Source organism: Genypterus blacodes, unplaced genomic scaffold (assembly GCF_046128005.1).
Source record: "Genypterus blacodes isolate CSIRO-AG114 ecotype Tasmania unplaced genomic scaffold, CSIRO-AGI_Gbla_v1 ptg000226l_1, whole genome shotgun sequence".
Lineage (NCBI taxonomy): Eukaryota > Metazoa > Chordata > Actinopteri > Ophidiiformes > Ophidiidae > Genypterus > Genypterus blacodes.
The window spans coordinates 153,140-171,116 of record NW_027467024.1 but is presented as its reverse complement, the minus strand read 5'-3'; the positions used below and the strand labels follow the sequence as shown (position 1 = coordinate 171,116).

The 17,977-nt window shown below is 46.9% G+C and overlaps 1 protein-coding gene across 1 annotated transcript; it reads right to left on the bottom strand.

Annotated features, from left to right (window-relative positions):
- Positions 1-164: 164 nt before the first annotated feature.
- On the bottom strand, positions 165-17,169 carry grid2ipa (glutamate receptor, ionotropic, delta 2 (Grid2) interacting protein, a). The gene is made up of 23 exons (XM_076170645.1): positions 17,160-17,169; positions 16,655-16,908; positions 16,198-16,530; positions 15,944-16,098; positions 9,874-10,149; positions 9,044-9,129; positions 8,879-8,948; positions 8,301-8,600; positions 7,969-8,120; positions 7,703-7,864; positions 7,452-7,558; positions 7,202-7,346; positions 6,710-7,038; positions 3,890-6,421; positions 3,722-3,809; positions 3,464-3,541; positions 3,122-3,318; positions 2,887-3,042; positions 2,649-2,735; positions 2,415-2,544; positions 2,211-2,329; positions 1,929-2,093; positions 165-1,564 (listed from the first exon to the last, which is right to left on the bottom strand). The coding sequence occupies exons 1-23, from the start codon at positions 17,167-17,169 to the stop codon at positions 1,484-1,486; spliced, it is 6,012 nt and encodes a 2,003-aa protein (XP_076026760.1). The 3' UTR covers positions 165-1,483.
- Between the last annotated feature and the right edge of the window lie 808 nt (positions 17,170-17,977).

Below are 17,977 nucleotides of genomic sequence, written 5' to 3'. Positions count from 1 at the left end.
TTTTTTGTGGCTAAACTCTCATTCACATTCATTCATTAAGCAGTTCACTTCATATCCCTCTTTAGAGATTCACATCCTGTGTATCAGATGGGCCAAAATGAGGCAAAAAAACCAAAACATTTACTAACTGCACACTGCCATTTTAATCATAAACATTTCTCTTATCACAGTAAACTATCACTTGAAGATACAAGCTTTATGATTCACAAAACTATTATAAATCTGAGAAGCTGGTTTGATGTCCCCTGTAAAGCATTTAAGACATTGACCTTTATCATACGGCTACAATTTAATGACCAGGTCAGTAAAGTTATTTTATTTGGGTAATATATGAAAGACTTCCGGCACAACAAAGTGCTTTGCTGTACCTCCCCCTTTATTTATATGAACTCTAACTCTGTACAGTTTATAAACATGAAATGTATCTGTTATTGTGTGACAATCATTTCAACAGTATTTGTGTAACACAGCTAAACATTCAAATATTGCACAAGAAGTACAGAACATTGCACACTGCCCGCTGTAATCCACACAGAATGCCACTACTACTTTGCATATCTTATTACTGTGTTAATGACTAAAACAACAACACAAATTAAGAGATCCTTGGTAAAACAACCAAAAAAAGAGCAATAAGTATCACATTCCCACCAAATGTTGCATCATCATACACACAAGGCATTTGCATTACAAGTGAAGCATCGGAGCAACGGCATGTAGAAAATTCAATAAAAGCACATTTGACCTGGTGAGCTTTAAGAAAATCTATCAGGCACTGAAATGAATTTATAGACACAAAGCAATATGAAACTGTCCATCTTTACAAAGTACCATCTGTATAGTTCACTGCAGTGTGGACTTACTGTCAGCAAAGAACCTACGGTATATTACATTCAGTGTGGGCGGCGGCTTACAAAAATACAGAACATATCAGTTAGAGGAAAAGGATCTTTTGTATTTTTCTTCCAATCCACTTAAATTTTCTCTGGATATTCTAATTAAATATCTATTGTTTATGTCAGGATAATCATTTATTTTGTAAACCTAAATCTTACTCATGGCGATATCATAAAGCTTTTCTACGTAGAATTGTGGTTAAACACCTAAAGAGGCATTCACTGACCTACTGTCAGGATCAGAGAAGAAACACTTCAAACTAAAGGATGTGACTGAGTAACTAACTTCCAGTCAGCAGAGATACATTGTTCATCGAATAAAGTCATAGTCTATTTACAGGTCTGACCTATTTACAATTCAGACGTCAACCAAAACTTTTATTTTGAAAGGACACCACAGGTATTCATCTTTAGTAGTCACTGATTTCTGTCTCTTTCTATAGTCCCTGTTCCTAATTTGATTAGAAAATAAACATACGGACATAAAACGTGTTTTTTGCCCAGAGCTCTGTGTGTGTGTGTGTGTGTGTGTGTGTGTGTGTGTGTGTGTGTGTGTGTGTGTGTTGTTGTTCTCCTTGCTGCGTGTGTTACCAAGCCAGTGGGGAGGCCATTCGTGGACTCCGGGGGCTCTTGAGATTTTCTGCTGCCTGCTGCTCACTCAGAGCTCTCTATGGTAAACAAATATACAGGAACTAATAAGTAAGGAAGTAAATAAGTAAATGTTAGGATGAACAGTGGATATTACAGACAAACAAACTGCTACAAATTTGGGAAGCAGATGAATTGGGGAAATGGATTTGTGAATAAATGAATAAATGAAACAGAATAGAGTGGTGTTCCATGTCATCATTATGGAATGACTCACATCTGTGCTCATTTCTTAATAATAACGAAGCCTGAGCTTTAAAAAAAAACAAAGCATTAGCAGAATAGTTTGTGAGATGAGTGATACAGAGCTACTGAGCTGAACCTGCTTTGTTTTAAGGTCGACCTGCGGCTTTACACACCAATGTTAACACTTTCATTGCTCACCTCAAACTTGCCCATGAACTCAGCAAAGATCCCAAAAAAGGCCTCGATGTTTGTGGCCTTGCTGTCCTCTCCGAAATAAGACGCTGTTTTGGCAAATTCCTCCATAGCTCTCTGCTGGAGGGACTCCAGAGACTGGACTGCTGGATGGCTATTTTCCAGGAAGTTCTAGACACACCGGAGTCAAGGCACACACACACATATCACCATCTAATGAACCCACTCTGCTTCTATTTCAGTCTTTGTTGTGTATAATATTTTCTGGGTGCTTATTCTGAAGGATACGCTCATGACAACAGCAAAACGGTCCTCAGCAGTGGCAGGCATCTTCTGACAGGCTGACCGTACGTCCTGGATATTCGCCTGCAGGTCGTTCATTTCTGACGCCAGGGTCCTCTGGTTTACTGAAAATGTGTGTGTTAGAGAAATATAAAGGTGAGAGAAAGTATGGCAGGTTTGGATGAAAACTATTCAGATGGATCTACAAACCTTTAGCTGCGAGGGTCACCATGGTCAAGTCTTTGGAAAAATCCAACACCTCAGGAAAGTGTTGACGTAGAGACTTGACCAGAATGTGTAGAAATGTTGACTTGCCATCTACTGTTTTTGTTGTGCTCAACTGCAGACGAGACAAAAGACTTATTAAGTGTGCACACACACACACACACACACACGACAGAAAAGCTGCTGGAGACCCAAATGAAGGCAGCGTGTATCTTGCACCTCTGTCAGGAAGTTGATCTTGAAGCCTGTGGTCTTGTTGGTTTTGGGTTGACTGTTATTCAAGTAGTTCCCCATCGCCAAGACAAACTAGTAAAAGACAGGAAGCAGGACAGAACAGTAACTCTAACATCAAGCTAAAAGAGAAGATAGTTTTACTTTCACTTGTCATTACCGTTTTATTTTGGTTCTTATTTTAGTCCAGTCAAGTCTAAACCATCTATCTTCTGTAATGTGCTACCTCTAGTATCTTGGCCAGCTTCTTGCTGGTCTTCAGCTCCATGGAGGCCTTGCAGATACACTCATACCCTCCCCTCAGCTCCTCTGCCTTCTCCTGCAGCAAGCTCTTGAAGAACAGGCACTGCAGACGCGTCTTGTACTCTGGCACCGATAACATCTGCGGGAGAACACACTCATCACACACATATATAATATGGTGACCAGCATAAACACACTTATGACTGCAAGAACTTTACCTGCAACACAAACTGGTCTGGTTCACTCAGTTTGCTGGGGTTTTCTCTGTACTCTTCATACTTCTTCACCTCCTCTGCATCAGGGGCGTACAGTAACAGCTGTTTGATGTGGGACGGCTCGAACCTATCAGCGGCCATTGTCATCAGCACCTGGCGCAGCTCCCCGGGAGACAGCTTCAAGTGGGCCATCAGGATAGCTGGAGGTCAAAAGGTGGAGACCAGAGATGGAGGATACATGGGAACTAACATGCTCCATTATGAGCCATAAACATACAGAAACACTTGATAGAATTGTTGGTCATGCAGGTCAGGCTGTTGATGTGTGACCGTCCTGGTACTCACAGGCATTATAGGCTTTCTTACGGGACAGGATTTCAATCACATCTTTCTTCTTGAAGGTCTCTGGGCGAGGGGGCGGCTCTGGAAGTGACACTGATACATGACATCATAGTGTTAGTAAACCCTCACCAGAGCACAGAGGGAAAGATTTAGTGCACTTTAGACATTTGTAGTGTTGTTATTTAGCAGGTATTAGACTGATTACATATACACACACATACAGATAAACGTACAGACATGCATGGAGACACTCACACTTACTCGAGCTCTTCTGTGTTCCAAAGTGCAGCTCCAGATCCAGATACTTCACCATGTCATGCAGTTTGTCATACTCAGAATTTGCTCCCAGCTACCAAAAACATGTAGACTCAATGTAACATAGATCTGAAGTCATTTTGATTTTATAGGATCAATTGTCTTACAGCTCACCTGTCCCCAGATGGTTCCCTCGGAGTTTTCCACCTGCTCCCAGCGCAGCCTCTTCACACTCATGTGATGGGAGTCCATCCTGGAGAAAGGGGGCCTCGGCAAGGGTGGCGGGGAGGAGGGTGGAGGCAGGGGCGGAGGAGGGGGCGGGGGAGGCTCCAGGTGCTCTGTGGAGTCAGACAGGGATTGGGGGAGGGACTGAGGTTGACCCTGGCCGTGGGTTTGCTTATGGTGGGACTGGGGCGGTTGCGGAGACTGCAACAGGCGGTGGGAGGGCTGGGACTGTGGCCGGGCGGCTTGACTGGGGGGTTGGACCTGGTGCTGTGATTGGTGGTGTTGGGGGAGCGGCTGGAAAGTGGAGGGGGGGGGCTGGTGAGGCTGGAGGGGCTGGAAGGTGGTGAGGAGAGGCTGGGGTCTGTGGGGCTGCTGGGGAGGGTGGATAACGTGAATCTGGTGTTGGAGGTCCTGCGGGGGCGGCTGTGGAGTCATGTGGTGGATGTGGTGAATCTGAGGGGAGCAAGAGTGGTGGTGGGTCTGATGGATAGAGTGAGGGCGCTGGGGAGAAGGTTTGGCGGGCTGAGGGTGATGGGTTTGAGGGGACACTTGGGCCTGATGGTGACCTTTGAGACTTCTCCGGCTTTGGTGCGACGCTTGGCTCTCTCGGTTCAGCTGGAGCGGCAGGGAGGCGGGTTCCTGTTGGGACTGATGTAGGAGCTCGGCGGACGAGTGGTGCGGCTTGGCTTGGAGCATCTGTTGGGCCTGATGGAGCAGTTCTGTGGATGAGTGCAGGGCTTGAGCTTTGTGCATCTGATGGAGTAGCTCAGTGGAGGAATGGAGCGGCTGCCCTCGATGCGTCTGCTGAGCTTGATGAAGGAGCTCGGTTGAGGAGTGGTGAGACGGCATTTGGTGCATTTGCTGGGCTTGATGCAGAAGTTCTGCAGATGAATGATGGGCCTTGGTTTTGTGCGTTTGGTGGAGCATTTCTGCTGATGAGTAGTGGACCTGCTGCATCTTCTGAAGCATCTCAGCAGAGGCATGGAGGGCTTGGGATTGCTGCAATTGATGGAGCATCTCGGCCGAGGAATGGAGGGCCTGGGATTGCTGCAACTCATGGAGCATCTCAGCAGAGGCATGGAGGGCTTGGGATTGCTGCAACTCATGGAGCATCTCAGCAGAGGCATGGTGCGCTGGGGCCTGATGAACCTGTTGGAGCATCTCAGCTGAAGAATGGTGGGGCTGTGATCTTAGACCCTGGTGGCTTTGGTAGATGCCCTCAGAGTACTGGCCTTGCTGGCTCGGATGGGCGGTCGGTTGTGGCGAGGGCTGCTGCGGAGGCGGGGCTGAACGAGACTGACGCCGTTGGAGATGAGCCTGCTGGAGCTGCTGCTGCTGCTGCTGCTGCTGCTGCTGCTGCTGCTGCTGCTGCTGAGCTTGGCGCATCATATAGACAGGGTGGTTACCATGGGGATGGGTGGAGTCTGGAGAAGGGATTGGGGGCAGGGACTGGTGCAGCTGTTGGAGAGGGAGTGGTGAGTGGGCTTTGGGCTGTGTGGGCTGGTTGGGCATCGAGTGGTGGCTCTGGTAGATCTGGATCTGTTGTTCTTGATACGCTTGGCGCTCCTCATAAGCTTTCTGCTCCTGGTAAGCTTGGAGCTCCTCAAAAGCTTTTTGCTCCTTATAAGCCTGACGTTCCTCAAAAGCTTTTTGCTCCTTATAAGCTTGACGTTCCTCAAAAGCTTTTTGCTCCTTGTAAGCCAGATGCTCCTCATAAGCTCTCTGCTCTTTATAAGCCTGACGCTCCTCAAAGGCTTTCTGCTCCTGGTAGGCCTGACGCTGTTCATACACTTGTCGTTCATGGAAGGCTTGCTCCTCCTGGAAAAGTCGTTGCTCTTCATAAGCTTTCTGCTCCTCAAAGACCTTCTGCTCTTCGTAAGCCTGTCTCTCTTTGAAAAGTTTCTCCTGGTAGGCCTGCTCCTCTTGGAACATCTGTTGCTCTTCATAGGCTTTCTGCTCTTCGTATGCCTGTCTCTCTTTATATGACTTCTTCTCCCCATAGGACTGTCTCTCCTGGAAAGCCTTCAGCTCTTGTATGGTAGCATGGACCTGCAGCTCCTCTCTGTTGGGCAGAACTTTGTGAAGGGAGAGGCGTTTTGGTGGTATGTGGCTACGAGGCGGAGGTGGGGGAGGAGGTCCGGATTTACGGCGAATAGGCACGTATGCTCTGGGCGAGTGTTCAGGGGTGAAGCTGAGCTGTGGAGACGGCTGAGGCTGAGGCTGAGGCGGCGCTGGAGGAGGCGTGGGTGGGTCATTGAACTGAACGGGCGGTGGCGGAGGAGGCGTCATGGGGGGTGGAGGTATGTGGTCGGATGAGGAGGAGTAGGTGAGGGAGGAGGCGTTATCTTCCCCGCTGCTGCTCTGAACTTCGCTGGGGCTGCTGAGCTCTGGAGCAACAAATCCGCCATTTTCTTCTTCATCAATCAAGATATCTTCTTCATTATCCTCGTCCTCCTCATCTGGGAAGGTCAACTGCACATCCTGGCATTTATAACACTTCATCAGTCCATTAATGTCACAATGGAACAATGTCAATTCAAAATCAAATCCCTCAGTAATAAAATGAGGTCATATCATTTATTACATCCCATAATAACACACACACACACACACACACACACACACACACACACACACACACACACACACACACACACACACACACACACACACACACACACACACACACACACACACACACACCCCTGATGATACACATGCACATTATCATCTGACTGTGTTCTGGGTTTAGTGCTGATGCTAATTTACCTCCTCATAGTCATTTTCAGGGGTCAGGAAGTCGTCAACAATGGCCACCCTCTGTCCCAGCTGCTCGCTCAGCGCGTCCAGAAAGCGATCCGTGTCTTCAGAGCGCGGCGGTTTGGAGAAGGTGTAGCGCCGCTTGTTGTTGCGGTGGGCCGGGGGACTACAGGGGAAGTCGGGCTCCGGCGGCGAGGGAGGGGGGCTGTCCAGACTGACGTAAGGGTTGGACTCGGCGCTGGTCTGACTGGTGAGGCCTAAGGGGTAGAACTGCACAGATGGGGGGCTGGGAGGAGGCTCGGGCCAGGACGGAGGAGGTGGGGGGCCTTTGCGGCTGCCTGAGTGAAAACAAGGACATCCAATAATAATAAACACACACAGAATGCTGCGACTAGTACACACACACAGTCTGTAAACTCAAAGCCCTCTCAGTCTCCCATAGGAGCGAAGCCGAGCCGTCTATAAAGCATCATTTATAGTATAGATGCAGTGTTAGGTTACCTGTGTTTACATGGATTGTAGGAGAAGTGTGAGGGGGAGAATCCAGATCCAACAAACTCTCTTGTGTAGGAAGAGGGCGACATTTCAGAGACTTGGACCTCTTGCTGGAGTACATGTTCTCCAGTTCAGCATACACAGCTGACAGCTTAAACAGTGGATAAGCACAGAGAGCACAGTAAAGCCTCATTTCAATCACTGCGTATGAATGACGATGATGATGATTTCAGCTTCTCCGGCGTTGTTTACGTACGTTGGCGAGGTTATTGGGAGTCTCGGGAAGCGAGGTGCCGTCTCCTGACTGCCGCTCTCCTGGAGCGAGCCTCATCCCCATCTCCAGCACCGGCTCGGGACGGAGGCCTGAGACAAGATGCAACCTTAAAATGATTTATGATGCTGCGCTGTATGCTAAACTGCTAAATATACGGCTTAAAGTGTTACAGACAGGGTTAGGTTAAAGGTAAAACAACACGTAAAGCAGTTGTTTACGGTCAGGTACTGTACCCATGCCAAGATGTGTGCCGATGACCAGGTCATCAGAGCTACGGCCCCTCACACTGCTCCTGTACGTGGTCCCCGTCACCCTCATGGAGCTGCTGCGGCGGTGGGGTTCAGGGGCAACCTCAGGCTCTGGGGGAGGAGGGGGCGGAGGTGGAGGTGGGGGAACTGGAGAACACATAGATAGTTAAAAAAAGGCTAAAAACACACACACACACACACACACACACACACACACACACACACACACACACACACACACACACACACACCTGGCGCTTTGTATCCAAGGAAGCGTGAGATTTTGCTCTGACAGTGTTCTTGTTCTTCGTAGGTCAACAGCTGGTAAACAAATTGCCAGATCACCTGCTTGGCCGGAGTGTCGAGCACCGGGAACACATCCACAATCAGAGTATCAACATTCCTGTTACCATAGAAACAGAGAAAATACAAGAGATGCAGCTGTTGAATCAAAGTTATGAACAAGTAAGATAAGCCTCCAGATATCCAACTTTACCACCAGATCAGCATTAACCCCTTAAACAAATACTCAACTCCTCCCTATCCTCCCCATCCTCCCCTCCCAGCGTCTTCTCCGACTCACCTGTGCTGGAAGAAGTTCTCCAGGGCCTTGCAGATGGTGTACCTCTCCTGGATGGTCAGCAGGTGCTCCAGCTGCTGTCCAAAAGTGCGCCCGTGAACTCTGATGCTCGGGGGCAGGATCTCCGCCACCCACTGCAGGGAGCTGAGCGCCGGGGAGCGGGTGCGTTCGGTGGGAATGCCTCCGCCTCCTGCCAGGTCCTGCTCCGACAGGGTGAATGTGGGCGGTCCGTCCTCCACTACCAGGGTGGGCATGGCACCGCTGCCCTGGAGCATGGACACCACCTTCTCATGGGAGGAGGTCCTACAGATAAAGCCACATGGAGTCACTTCAGACGCACATGGTGTTTGTGTTACATCCTGTTATGTTGTAATCTGCATAAAGAGTTATATTAGTTGTTTCTCTTTCAAGCTGATATTAAAATTTCTAACACATTCAGCATCTGTCTTCTACAAACAACATCATCTAGGGATCTGAGTCAGCTGGTTTATGTTTGAACACACTTTTTAACACCATCTAGTGAGCACATTCTGCTTCAGAACGATGAGCAAATTCATGCAATGCTTGACGACAGACTCAACCTCATGTCCAGTCCATTGAGAAACAGGATGCGGTCTCCTGGTTTCAGACCTGCCTTGTCTGCTGGACTTCCTGCAGAACAGAGAAAGAAGCGCACAGTCGAATTCGGCAGGACACGGAATAGAAATAAATCAAATAAGATCATTAAGAGCAAACTTCTAACGTACCAGGGATGACAGAGTCGATCCACACCGGTGCATGACCTCTGAGAGTGAAACCAAAACTCATGTTGCCTTTACACACTCTCACTGTCCTGAGGAGACGCATGAGGAGGTTTGATTAATGGCTGCAGTACAGAATTAACAGTTCTAATGTATGCAAAAGAGAACGTGGAAAGAGTCCAGGTGATGTAGTTCATTAGAAGAGACAGAAGTTGCAATACCTGAATTCTAATAATCCTCTGTCTGTCCTTCTTCAAACCACTGAGGCACTCTACACAGATTTACATATTCAGCAGCCCACCTGAATAACTTTACTTCAAATAACAGAGACAATCTCACGGATGGTGTGTCTCCAGGGAGCTGTGTGTGTGTGTCGCTCTTATTAGTCACCAGCAAGAACAGTGTTCAAGTAAGCCAGAGCCATGGAAGTGTTTTTACTTTCTGGGGCCAGATTATCCCTGCATTACCAAAGGATAATAAATGGATCGCTACCTTCTTTGAATACATTACATGTAGCAATAAATATAGGGTATATGTGAAGAAAAACAACACCGAGTAATAACACTGCAGCAGATGAAAGGAGCTCATAAGAACAGACAGAACTGGGTAAAATAGGTTTGTTTGGTTTTTGGGGCTTCTCTTGCTTCCTATAAATCCGTCCTAATTCATGTAAATTCCATACTAAGATAGCAAAGGCTGTCACAGTTCTTATGCTTTTGGTTGTATAAGTGATCAGATGTGAGAGGAGATGAAGATGTTATTGAAGGGAAAGAGTGAAACCAGTCGGAGCGTGATCATTTGGTCTGGTTGGAACCCCGACTCTCTCTCTTACTGACCTGCAGTTGTTTGCAGGGCTGCTGGTGTGTCCGGCTATGAGCGAGGTGGTCTTGCGCATCCCTCTGGTCGGTGGGCCCCCGCCTTCTTCGGCGTGGGTGCGCGGTACGGAGCTGGCACGGGTGGAGACCAGGAGGCGCTCGGGGTGATCATCGCTCCGGCTGCGGCGGAACTGGCTCCGGCTGGGGTCGCTGAAGCTTCGGCCCTTGATGCGGCTCATCAGGCTCTGGGACACGACCTCGTCAAAACGCTCCCGGTGCTTCTTGGGAATGAAGATCCTGACATTTGCGAGATCAGACACAAGCACAGGTTTTGTGGAGAAAAAAAAAACAACAAGCGGGTTTAAGAGCAGGTCAGCCTCTCTTGTGTTTTATCCAAGACAAAAAAAACAAACACTGCCATCTGACTCAATATTCAAATTTAGAGGAAAATAGGAAAAATATCAACCAAGCTTTTCAGCCAAAACCTTCCAAAAATCAAAGCTTCCCCAGGCTGATCTCTCAAAGAATGAGTCATCCGACCAATCCCCAAACACACAGAGGCTTCCTTGTTCTCCTAATGTTTTGTTCCAGCAGCAGGATCTGCACCTAATTGCTTTAGAAATAGTTCAGTCCACAGCATCTCACAGGAGAGCTGAGGCAGGTAGAAGGGATTGAGCCAACACTCGTGTGTGTGTGGAGTGTGTGTGTGTGTGTATGTGTGTGTGTGTGTGTGTTGCTGTCACATTAGCAGCTGCGTTTCGGTATCACAGCTCACAGCTAATATGTGAAATGCAACAATGACAGAGCCGGTGCCTCCCATGGGAGAGAAAGATACACTCCCACTGCAGGTGTTTTTTCCCCACACACACACACACACACACACACACACACACACACACACACACACACACACACACACACACACACACACACACACACACACACACACACACACACACACACACACACACACACACACACACACACACACACACACACACACACACACACAATCAACTCTCTGGCTTAAAGGGAAAACCCACTCACAGATACTCTTTGATATCCGTTGCTCATGCTTGGTACGATGCAGTGGATCCAAACTTCTCAACGACATTATCAAAGCCAGTTTCTAAAGATTTAAAGCATGTTTTACTTCATTGCGTCATACCCCTGGCTAAGACAAGCCTGTAAAGCGCCAAAGGGAGCATCAGAGTGAGAGAAAATGAGAGAGAAAGTCAGAGCGATGAAGAGAGGATGAAGTTGTACACCGCAGGAGGCGGAAGATGACAGAGTGGAGAACCAGCAGCTCTTTCTAGGCCAGGGTCATGAAACTATAGGGAATATAGGCGGGTAGGCTGTGCTTACAGACTATGTAGGCCACGCAGCCTCCGTCTCAAACGCCACTCGTGCATCATCACAGCTGCCCGGACACGCGGAGGAGGGCAGGGAATACCGGAACAGAATGGGGCCGATTACGGTTGATTTACACTGACAGACACAAACTCTGACATGATTGATTTGCAACCTCTGCATCACCTCCCTTAACACCCTAAGTTAGTGTTTCCAAAAAGCGACGCGCTGTTGCTTGAACGCAGCTCTGCCGTCATGTTCTCAACTCGGAGACAATAGTTAGTCCAATAGTTTCTTCTAACTTGTCCCTCAGACAGAACGAGTTAGAAGAAACTTTACAGCTTCCTCCAGTGGAAGTTGGATGTAGGCCTTGGGTTGCCCTGGATTATAAGGAGGGCGAACCTATAATTAGGATTAAAGGAGGGTTGGATCAAGGACACGGAGGGTTGGATGACAACTGGAGTCAGCTGAGAAGCTCATTGCAAGAATCGTGATTATCAGATCAAATTTCTGATCAAGACAAATTGACAGCTGAGGCATGAAAGCATTTGTAAACACAAAGCACCTCAAAAACCACAGAGGAGTTCAACCTCTGTTCAACTGTGGGTTTAAAATGAGTTGGTAATCATTAAGTAGGCCTGAGAAAATACATACTTTTTTTTTGATATAATGTTAAAATTCATCCAAAGCTTAGTAACAAAAACACAAACACAAACACAAAACAAGATCAAGCAGTTACACAAGCAACACAGTGAACCCTGCTGGGATCAAAGTTAAACAGTACTGTACCGAAAGGGTCTGGAAAGGCTCCTGTCCCTTCCCATGGCACTTCAGGGCTTTGAGGAAGCGCCTGAGCTCAGGTAAGAAACGTAACTGCCTTCCTCTCCACCTCCACGATTCTCCATCTAGTTTGAACAAAGCATCTCCCAGACACGAGGAGCAGAGGAGGAGAGATACGAGGAAGACGAAGGAAGACGAATCGCTGATCTCAGAAGCGCTTGCTGCAGGCTCGGAAAGCAGCCAGATAAAGGAAGAGAGAGAACGAGAGAGTGGGAGGGAGCAAAACAAAAGCCGGGATGTGGTTCAAATCCCACCACACCTCCAAAACATCCACATGCTGCAACCACTCTGCTCCAACTTCATCCTGAGGCAGCGCGCCACCATTCCCGGCATTCATCCCCCCCCCGTTCAGTCGCCAGAAAGCCAAGGGTCAAGTCATTCAGTGTGAAGTCTCCTTGGCGGCGGTCAAAGGATAATCCTCGTCAATGACTCGCTTCACCATTCAACAGTGAGAGGTAGTGGGTGACAAATATTCTCCTCCCTCAGTGGAGAAGGAAGAAAGAATGAGATAAAGAGAGGAGCAGGTGAGGAGGGAGAGGAGAGATATGGAGAGGAAGGGCCCCAGCGGAATTGCATAGGCAGGTCAGCACAATGACTGGGTGTGTGTGAGAACCGATAACGTGCATAATGAATGAACGCAAAAGCTCTGACAGTCATGTCAACACTCAACACTCAGCACTTCAAACAATCAGAACTTTGATTTTCACACATATGGCAACAAATCCTGGGATTGAGAACAACTCCCAACTTTAATGTTTGTTTACAGTTTTACCTATGGTGTCATCTTTCGCCGCAGCTCAGCTTTATTACAGGCAATTTCCTGAACGCCACAGCACCAAATACACAGCAGCAGCAGTTAATAAGCGATCTAAGATGGCCTTTAATGACACTCCAGGTAGATTATCATTTACATATCTCTAAAGTGTCGGAGCACTCGCTTAACCCTTGGGTTTCTGAGCCGTTTAGGAGTGCGTCAGAAGAGAGAATTTATTCACAGAAGTAGGCTGCGTATAAATAGAATGCATCCTGCGGGAGGGCTCGGCAAATCTGCGAGGGGACCGAGGCAGACTGGGCACGGCAAGATGGTTGAGTTCTCTATGGCCTACGGGGGAAAAGATTTCATATATGGGCAAACACACCTGGCACACCACTTCTAAGTGTAGGCGTGCAACAGGAAGGAGGGAGCCTGGCAGTTTGAGAGAGAGAGAGAGTGAGAGACGCCTGAATCCATGACAGAACCTAACCGACTTGATCTCATCCACCCAGGGGTTAAAGGGAGGCTGGAGCCTAATCAATGGACGAGGGGCAGGGGAGGACCTGAATGCATCACAGGACTAACACCCACACTCACATTTCTCTCATACATTGCTCAAGGGCAATAGCAGTTAGTTAGTAAGTATTGACTGAATAGGTGGAGTGGGAAAGCAGAATACCTGAAGGACACAGAGATGACCAGCAGGTGGCAGAGTTTCCCTCTATTAAAGTGTGTTTTTCTTCAACTTTCCCCGAATTCATCCGATTATCAAAGGCAGCATTTAACCCTCGTAATGTCCTCCCGTGTTACATACACCTAAGGCCCTCTGGGGTCAAATTGACCCCAAATTGTTTGACTGTTATCTCAACCATAAAGTGTAAATTTTCAATTTTTTTTGAGTCACAGCTTTAGTCCGACTCCAGTCAAACTCATCACCACAAATGTTTCAATTTATTTTGGAATTTAGGGCCAAAAGGCCTTGTTTACATTCGATATACCCTGTATACACCTGTTGTCCTCTGGGGTCAAATTGACCCCAAAATGGTTTGACTGTTATTTGAAGCATAAAGTATAAATTTTCAATTAATTTTGTGTTACACCTTTAGTCTAACTCCAGTCCAACCCATTACCACAGAAATGTCCCTTAATTTTAGAATTTAGGGCCAAAAGCGCTTGTTTACATAAACGTAGGTGAATTAAGGCAGGGATTAAGGCTTCTGCAGCACCCAAAAAATTCATGTTTTTGGACCTGGCATTGCATGCTGCCCTTACCTCCTGTTGTTGTGCCATTATTAAATAACCATTGCTTGACCACACACATCAACCATACAAGATAAAAAATGTGTTGGAGAGCAGTAGGGTGTGACTTTGTGCTTCGGCACCATTTTGACCCCAGGAGCAAAGGAGTTCAAAATTCAATAAAACACCCAAAATGAAATCAAATGACTTCAAATTTTTTCTAATCACGAAGAGCATAGTATCAAACAACCCCTATAAATTTCCATTTGATGAAAGAAAACACATTTTATCAACTTTTTAGTATTGTATGGTCCTCGGGGTCATTACGAGGGTTAAACTAAATAAACCACCTTCGGGGTTAACAAAACTTCACAAAAGCTTCATACCGTGGAAACACCATTGCACAATAATGTAACTTCAAAAGCTGTTTCAAACGTTCAAACACACTTCATAACTTTGTCTCTTCCTCAGCTACACAAATCAAACATAGGACAAACTATGCTGATCACGATGATTACACAATGACACCTGAGGCCAATATGCAGAGCAAAGCATGTCAAGGTCACAGTGCTAAACACACCAGGATGGAATGCTGGGTAACGGCAACTAAGTTACTGTTATTCCCTCAGTTCTTGTCATCGTCACAGCATAAAGGGGTGGAACACAGCGTCAGTAAAACTGTCCTCCCTCCCATATGGATACAGCTGATGCATAATTAATGGCACTCCTGTGCAAAACAAAACATTGCAAACAACAAAGCATTTTTTGCAGGAAGCTTTCTACAGAAGAGAATATGCTATCAAAGCTGTGTTACAGACCGCCATGACAGAGGAGAGGAGAGGGAACACTGGAAAGAAACGCATCTTGCAGTTAAGAGTCTCGACAGAATACCTGCACTGATTTAACAACCAATCGCAGACGGCTACGTAACACAAACGCCAGATTTTAATAATTAGATTTAGGACGTATCTGTTCATCTCTTCTATGTGCAGTGTCAATATTTACTTTGGATCGTTATTCAGTACTCACCTGAGGCAGCACTTCATCATTCCCTCCTGCACGGAACTTTAAAGTAAGGAATGCACGTGACAGTGTGTGATGGTGTGTATGAGAGAGAGAGAGAGAGAGAGAGAGAGAGAGAGAGAAAGAGAGAGGCTGCTGTGTACAGCTGGAGTGGATGCAGTGTGAGCATCTGTTTGTCTGTTTTCATATGTGTGCCCATCCCAACCACAGGCAGCAAAGAGGCTGATTGCAGGCAGAGCGCTGTGAAAAGAGGAGGGAATACAGAGGAAGCGGTGATGTGATACACCCAAACAATGGCAGCGTGGATCGAAGAGAGCATCAAAGGCGACAGACAAGACAGAGAAAGGTGGAAAAGCTCAAAGAGGAAGTGAGAAGAAAAGGGAGATGCGGCAAAAAATGTGCATGTGTGTGCAGAGTTTTCTGGTTTTGATTTTCTAATCAACGCTGACGGAGAAGAAAAGCAATAGAGTTTCTGGCCAAAACCCCTGAGTGCTCCAGAGCGGAGAGACACAACAAAGTGACATTGATTCGCCCCAAAGGCAGCAGTCATTAATCAGATCTGATTCACATCCGCTCATCTGAACCCTTCGAGCGGAACATTGTAAGAGTGAGCATTTAAAGAAAACCAATTGATTTCATGAGGCCATTACATGTTTCCAATGTGGTGCCGTTGTTGTTTAAATCTGTTTTCATGTCTCACACGGTCGTAAACAACAATGGATGACGATATTTAGGATGAGAATGTAAAGCTAGACTCCTCACTCTGTGTGTAGCGTGTACCACACACACACACACACACACACACACACACACACACACACACACACACACACACACACACACACACACACACACACACACACACACACACACACACACACACACCTGACGCTCTCGATCAGCTGCTGGTGCTCCTCTGTGATCAGGATGTCAGGCAGGGCATCAGCCAGGCTCTCCACATCTCTCTCAGCGGCGTACTGCTTCAGCACGTCAAACAGCTGTTCCTTCACATCTGGCTCCTCTCCCAGCACATCCTCCACCTGATGGACACACGCAGACATTCCATCAAATCACAAGATGTGAACTACGCAAGTAATATTTCTCATCTTCATCCAGCGCAGACCGGCACACACACACACCTTCTTGTTGAACTCCATGGCCTTATGAGCACGACTCTCCCTCACGCTGTCTCCACTCTGGGACAACACCCTCATGCTGCTGCTCAGCCGTTTGGGCCGCCGAGCCATACTGAGCACGCCCAGACGAAGAGGGCGACCCTGAGCCGCTTTGATCATGGCGGCTGCAGTCTCGTGATGCTTAACAGGGATGCTGTTGACCTCCATGACGTAGTCTCCGGCCTTGAGGCCACTGCGACCAGCTGGACCGTTAGGCATGCAGTCCTCTACCATCAGGGGGCAGTCTCCCACAATGGTGAAGCCAAATCGACCATCGGGGCCAGGGGTGATGTCAATCTGAGGACAACAAAGGGCAAAAACTTAGAGAGATAAGTGCAACAAAGAAACTCCAACCTGTAGTAAGGTCTCATGTTTTACCATCTTAAAAGTGTAAATGTGGATTGTCGGGGTCTCAGCTGACCTGTGAGAGCCTTGACACCACGCCGATGCTGGGTGGCACCGTCTTAAGGGTCTGAGCAAGAGCAATGAGTGCCGGTGTACTGAGGTTAGTCACATCCTGTCCTTCGATGTCCACCACCTGGTCCCCAGGCTGCAGGCCTGCCAAGTAAGCACTGCTGCCCTCCACAACTGACAAGATGTAGCTCGGCCCAACACCACCAAGACGGAAGCCAAACGCTTCAGGCCAGTTCTGATTGGTGGCAGGAAGGCCAAGGTCTAGAGGACAGAAGTAGATAGAACGCGTAGATAAAACCAACAAACTGGCAGAGTTCTGTGAAGACACACACGGACAGTAAGATGAGAGGAACTGGAATGATAATCTGCTGCAAGATGCTCATAAAGAACAGAACAGTGAGAGCTATGAAATGGAGGTCAAACTGGTTTAAATAGGTCATCTGTGATGGAACAGCCTGGCAGCAGGGACACCAAGTCAAACGGGAACCAACAGTAAGAGAACAAACTCTCACCATTGACCATTTTGTACTGTAAAGCAGTTGGTAAAGGTGTGAAGTAGGTTATTTCTGACTGCTATCTAGCCCACAGGTTGAACTGCTGGCCTCCCCCTGGTCACTGGCCTCATTCTGCTGCTGCTGCATCCCAACAGGCAGACATGACTTCATCCATACTCAGCTACATCTACATACCGTCTATTTGGTTTTCGCTTGATGATATTCCAGCTCGTTGTCCCCATTTGGGTTAAACCAAAGATTAATGAAACCACTGATGAAAAGGAAAAACACCTTTACATCTCTCAAATCCCTTCACTCTGTCTTCTTGTCCTCTGCACCTTTAACTTTGTGAAATACAAAACTACTAAGACTAGTTTAGCACCAGTCGCTTATTTGTTTTGTTAAACTGAACCTAAATGTAAATTAGATGTCAAAACATAGCACCGAGATCCGTCAGTATATGCAGAATAATACTATATGCACAATGAATGACATTATTATTATGAGCCGTTATTCCTCTTAGGCAATGAAATGAAAAGCAAGAATCATTTTAAAGAATTAAAATGAGAATGGCATTTTTATAAGCAGGTTTCATGAATTCATTACATTTAGAATAATATGAGTTGATTTTAAAGCCAACTGGGTGTGGTGAGAGTGACCTCCAACACAGAACCACAAGGTCAAATGAGTTTAAAAGAAAATCTTTAAGGATAAAAGCGTGAAGTAGTTACAAACATCATAAAAATTGTACCTATAAAGACTGACATTTAAGTTACATTAGAAAACTACGGAAAGGAAATCTGACATTTAAGAAAAAAATGTGCATCGCAACTAAG

Excerpts from the sequence above, each read along its gene's own strand:
- grid2ipa (XM_076170645.1), bottom strand. Across the intron at positions 16,099-16,197 it reads CCATGGAGTTCAACAAGAAG|GTGGAGGATGTGCTGGGAGA; the intron begins GTGTGTGTGTGT and ends TGTGTCCATCAG. Across the intron at positions 9,130-9,873 it reads AGCCCTGCAAACAACTGCAG|GACAGTGAGAGTGTGTAAAG; the intron begins GTCAGTAAGAGA and ends GCGTCTCCTCAG.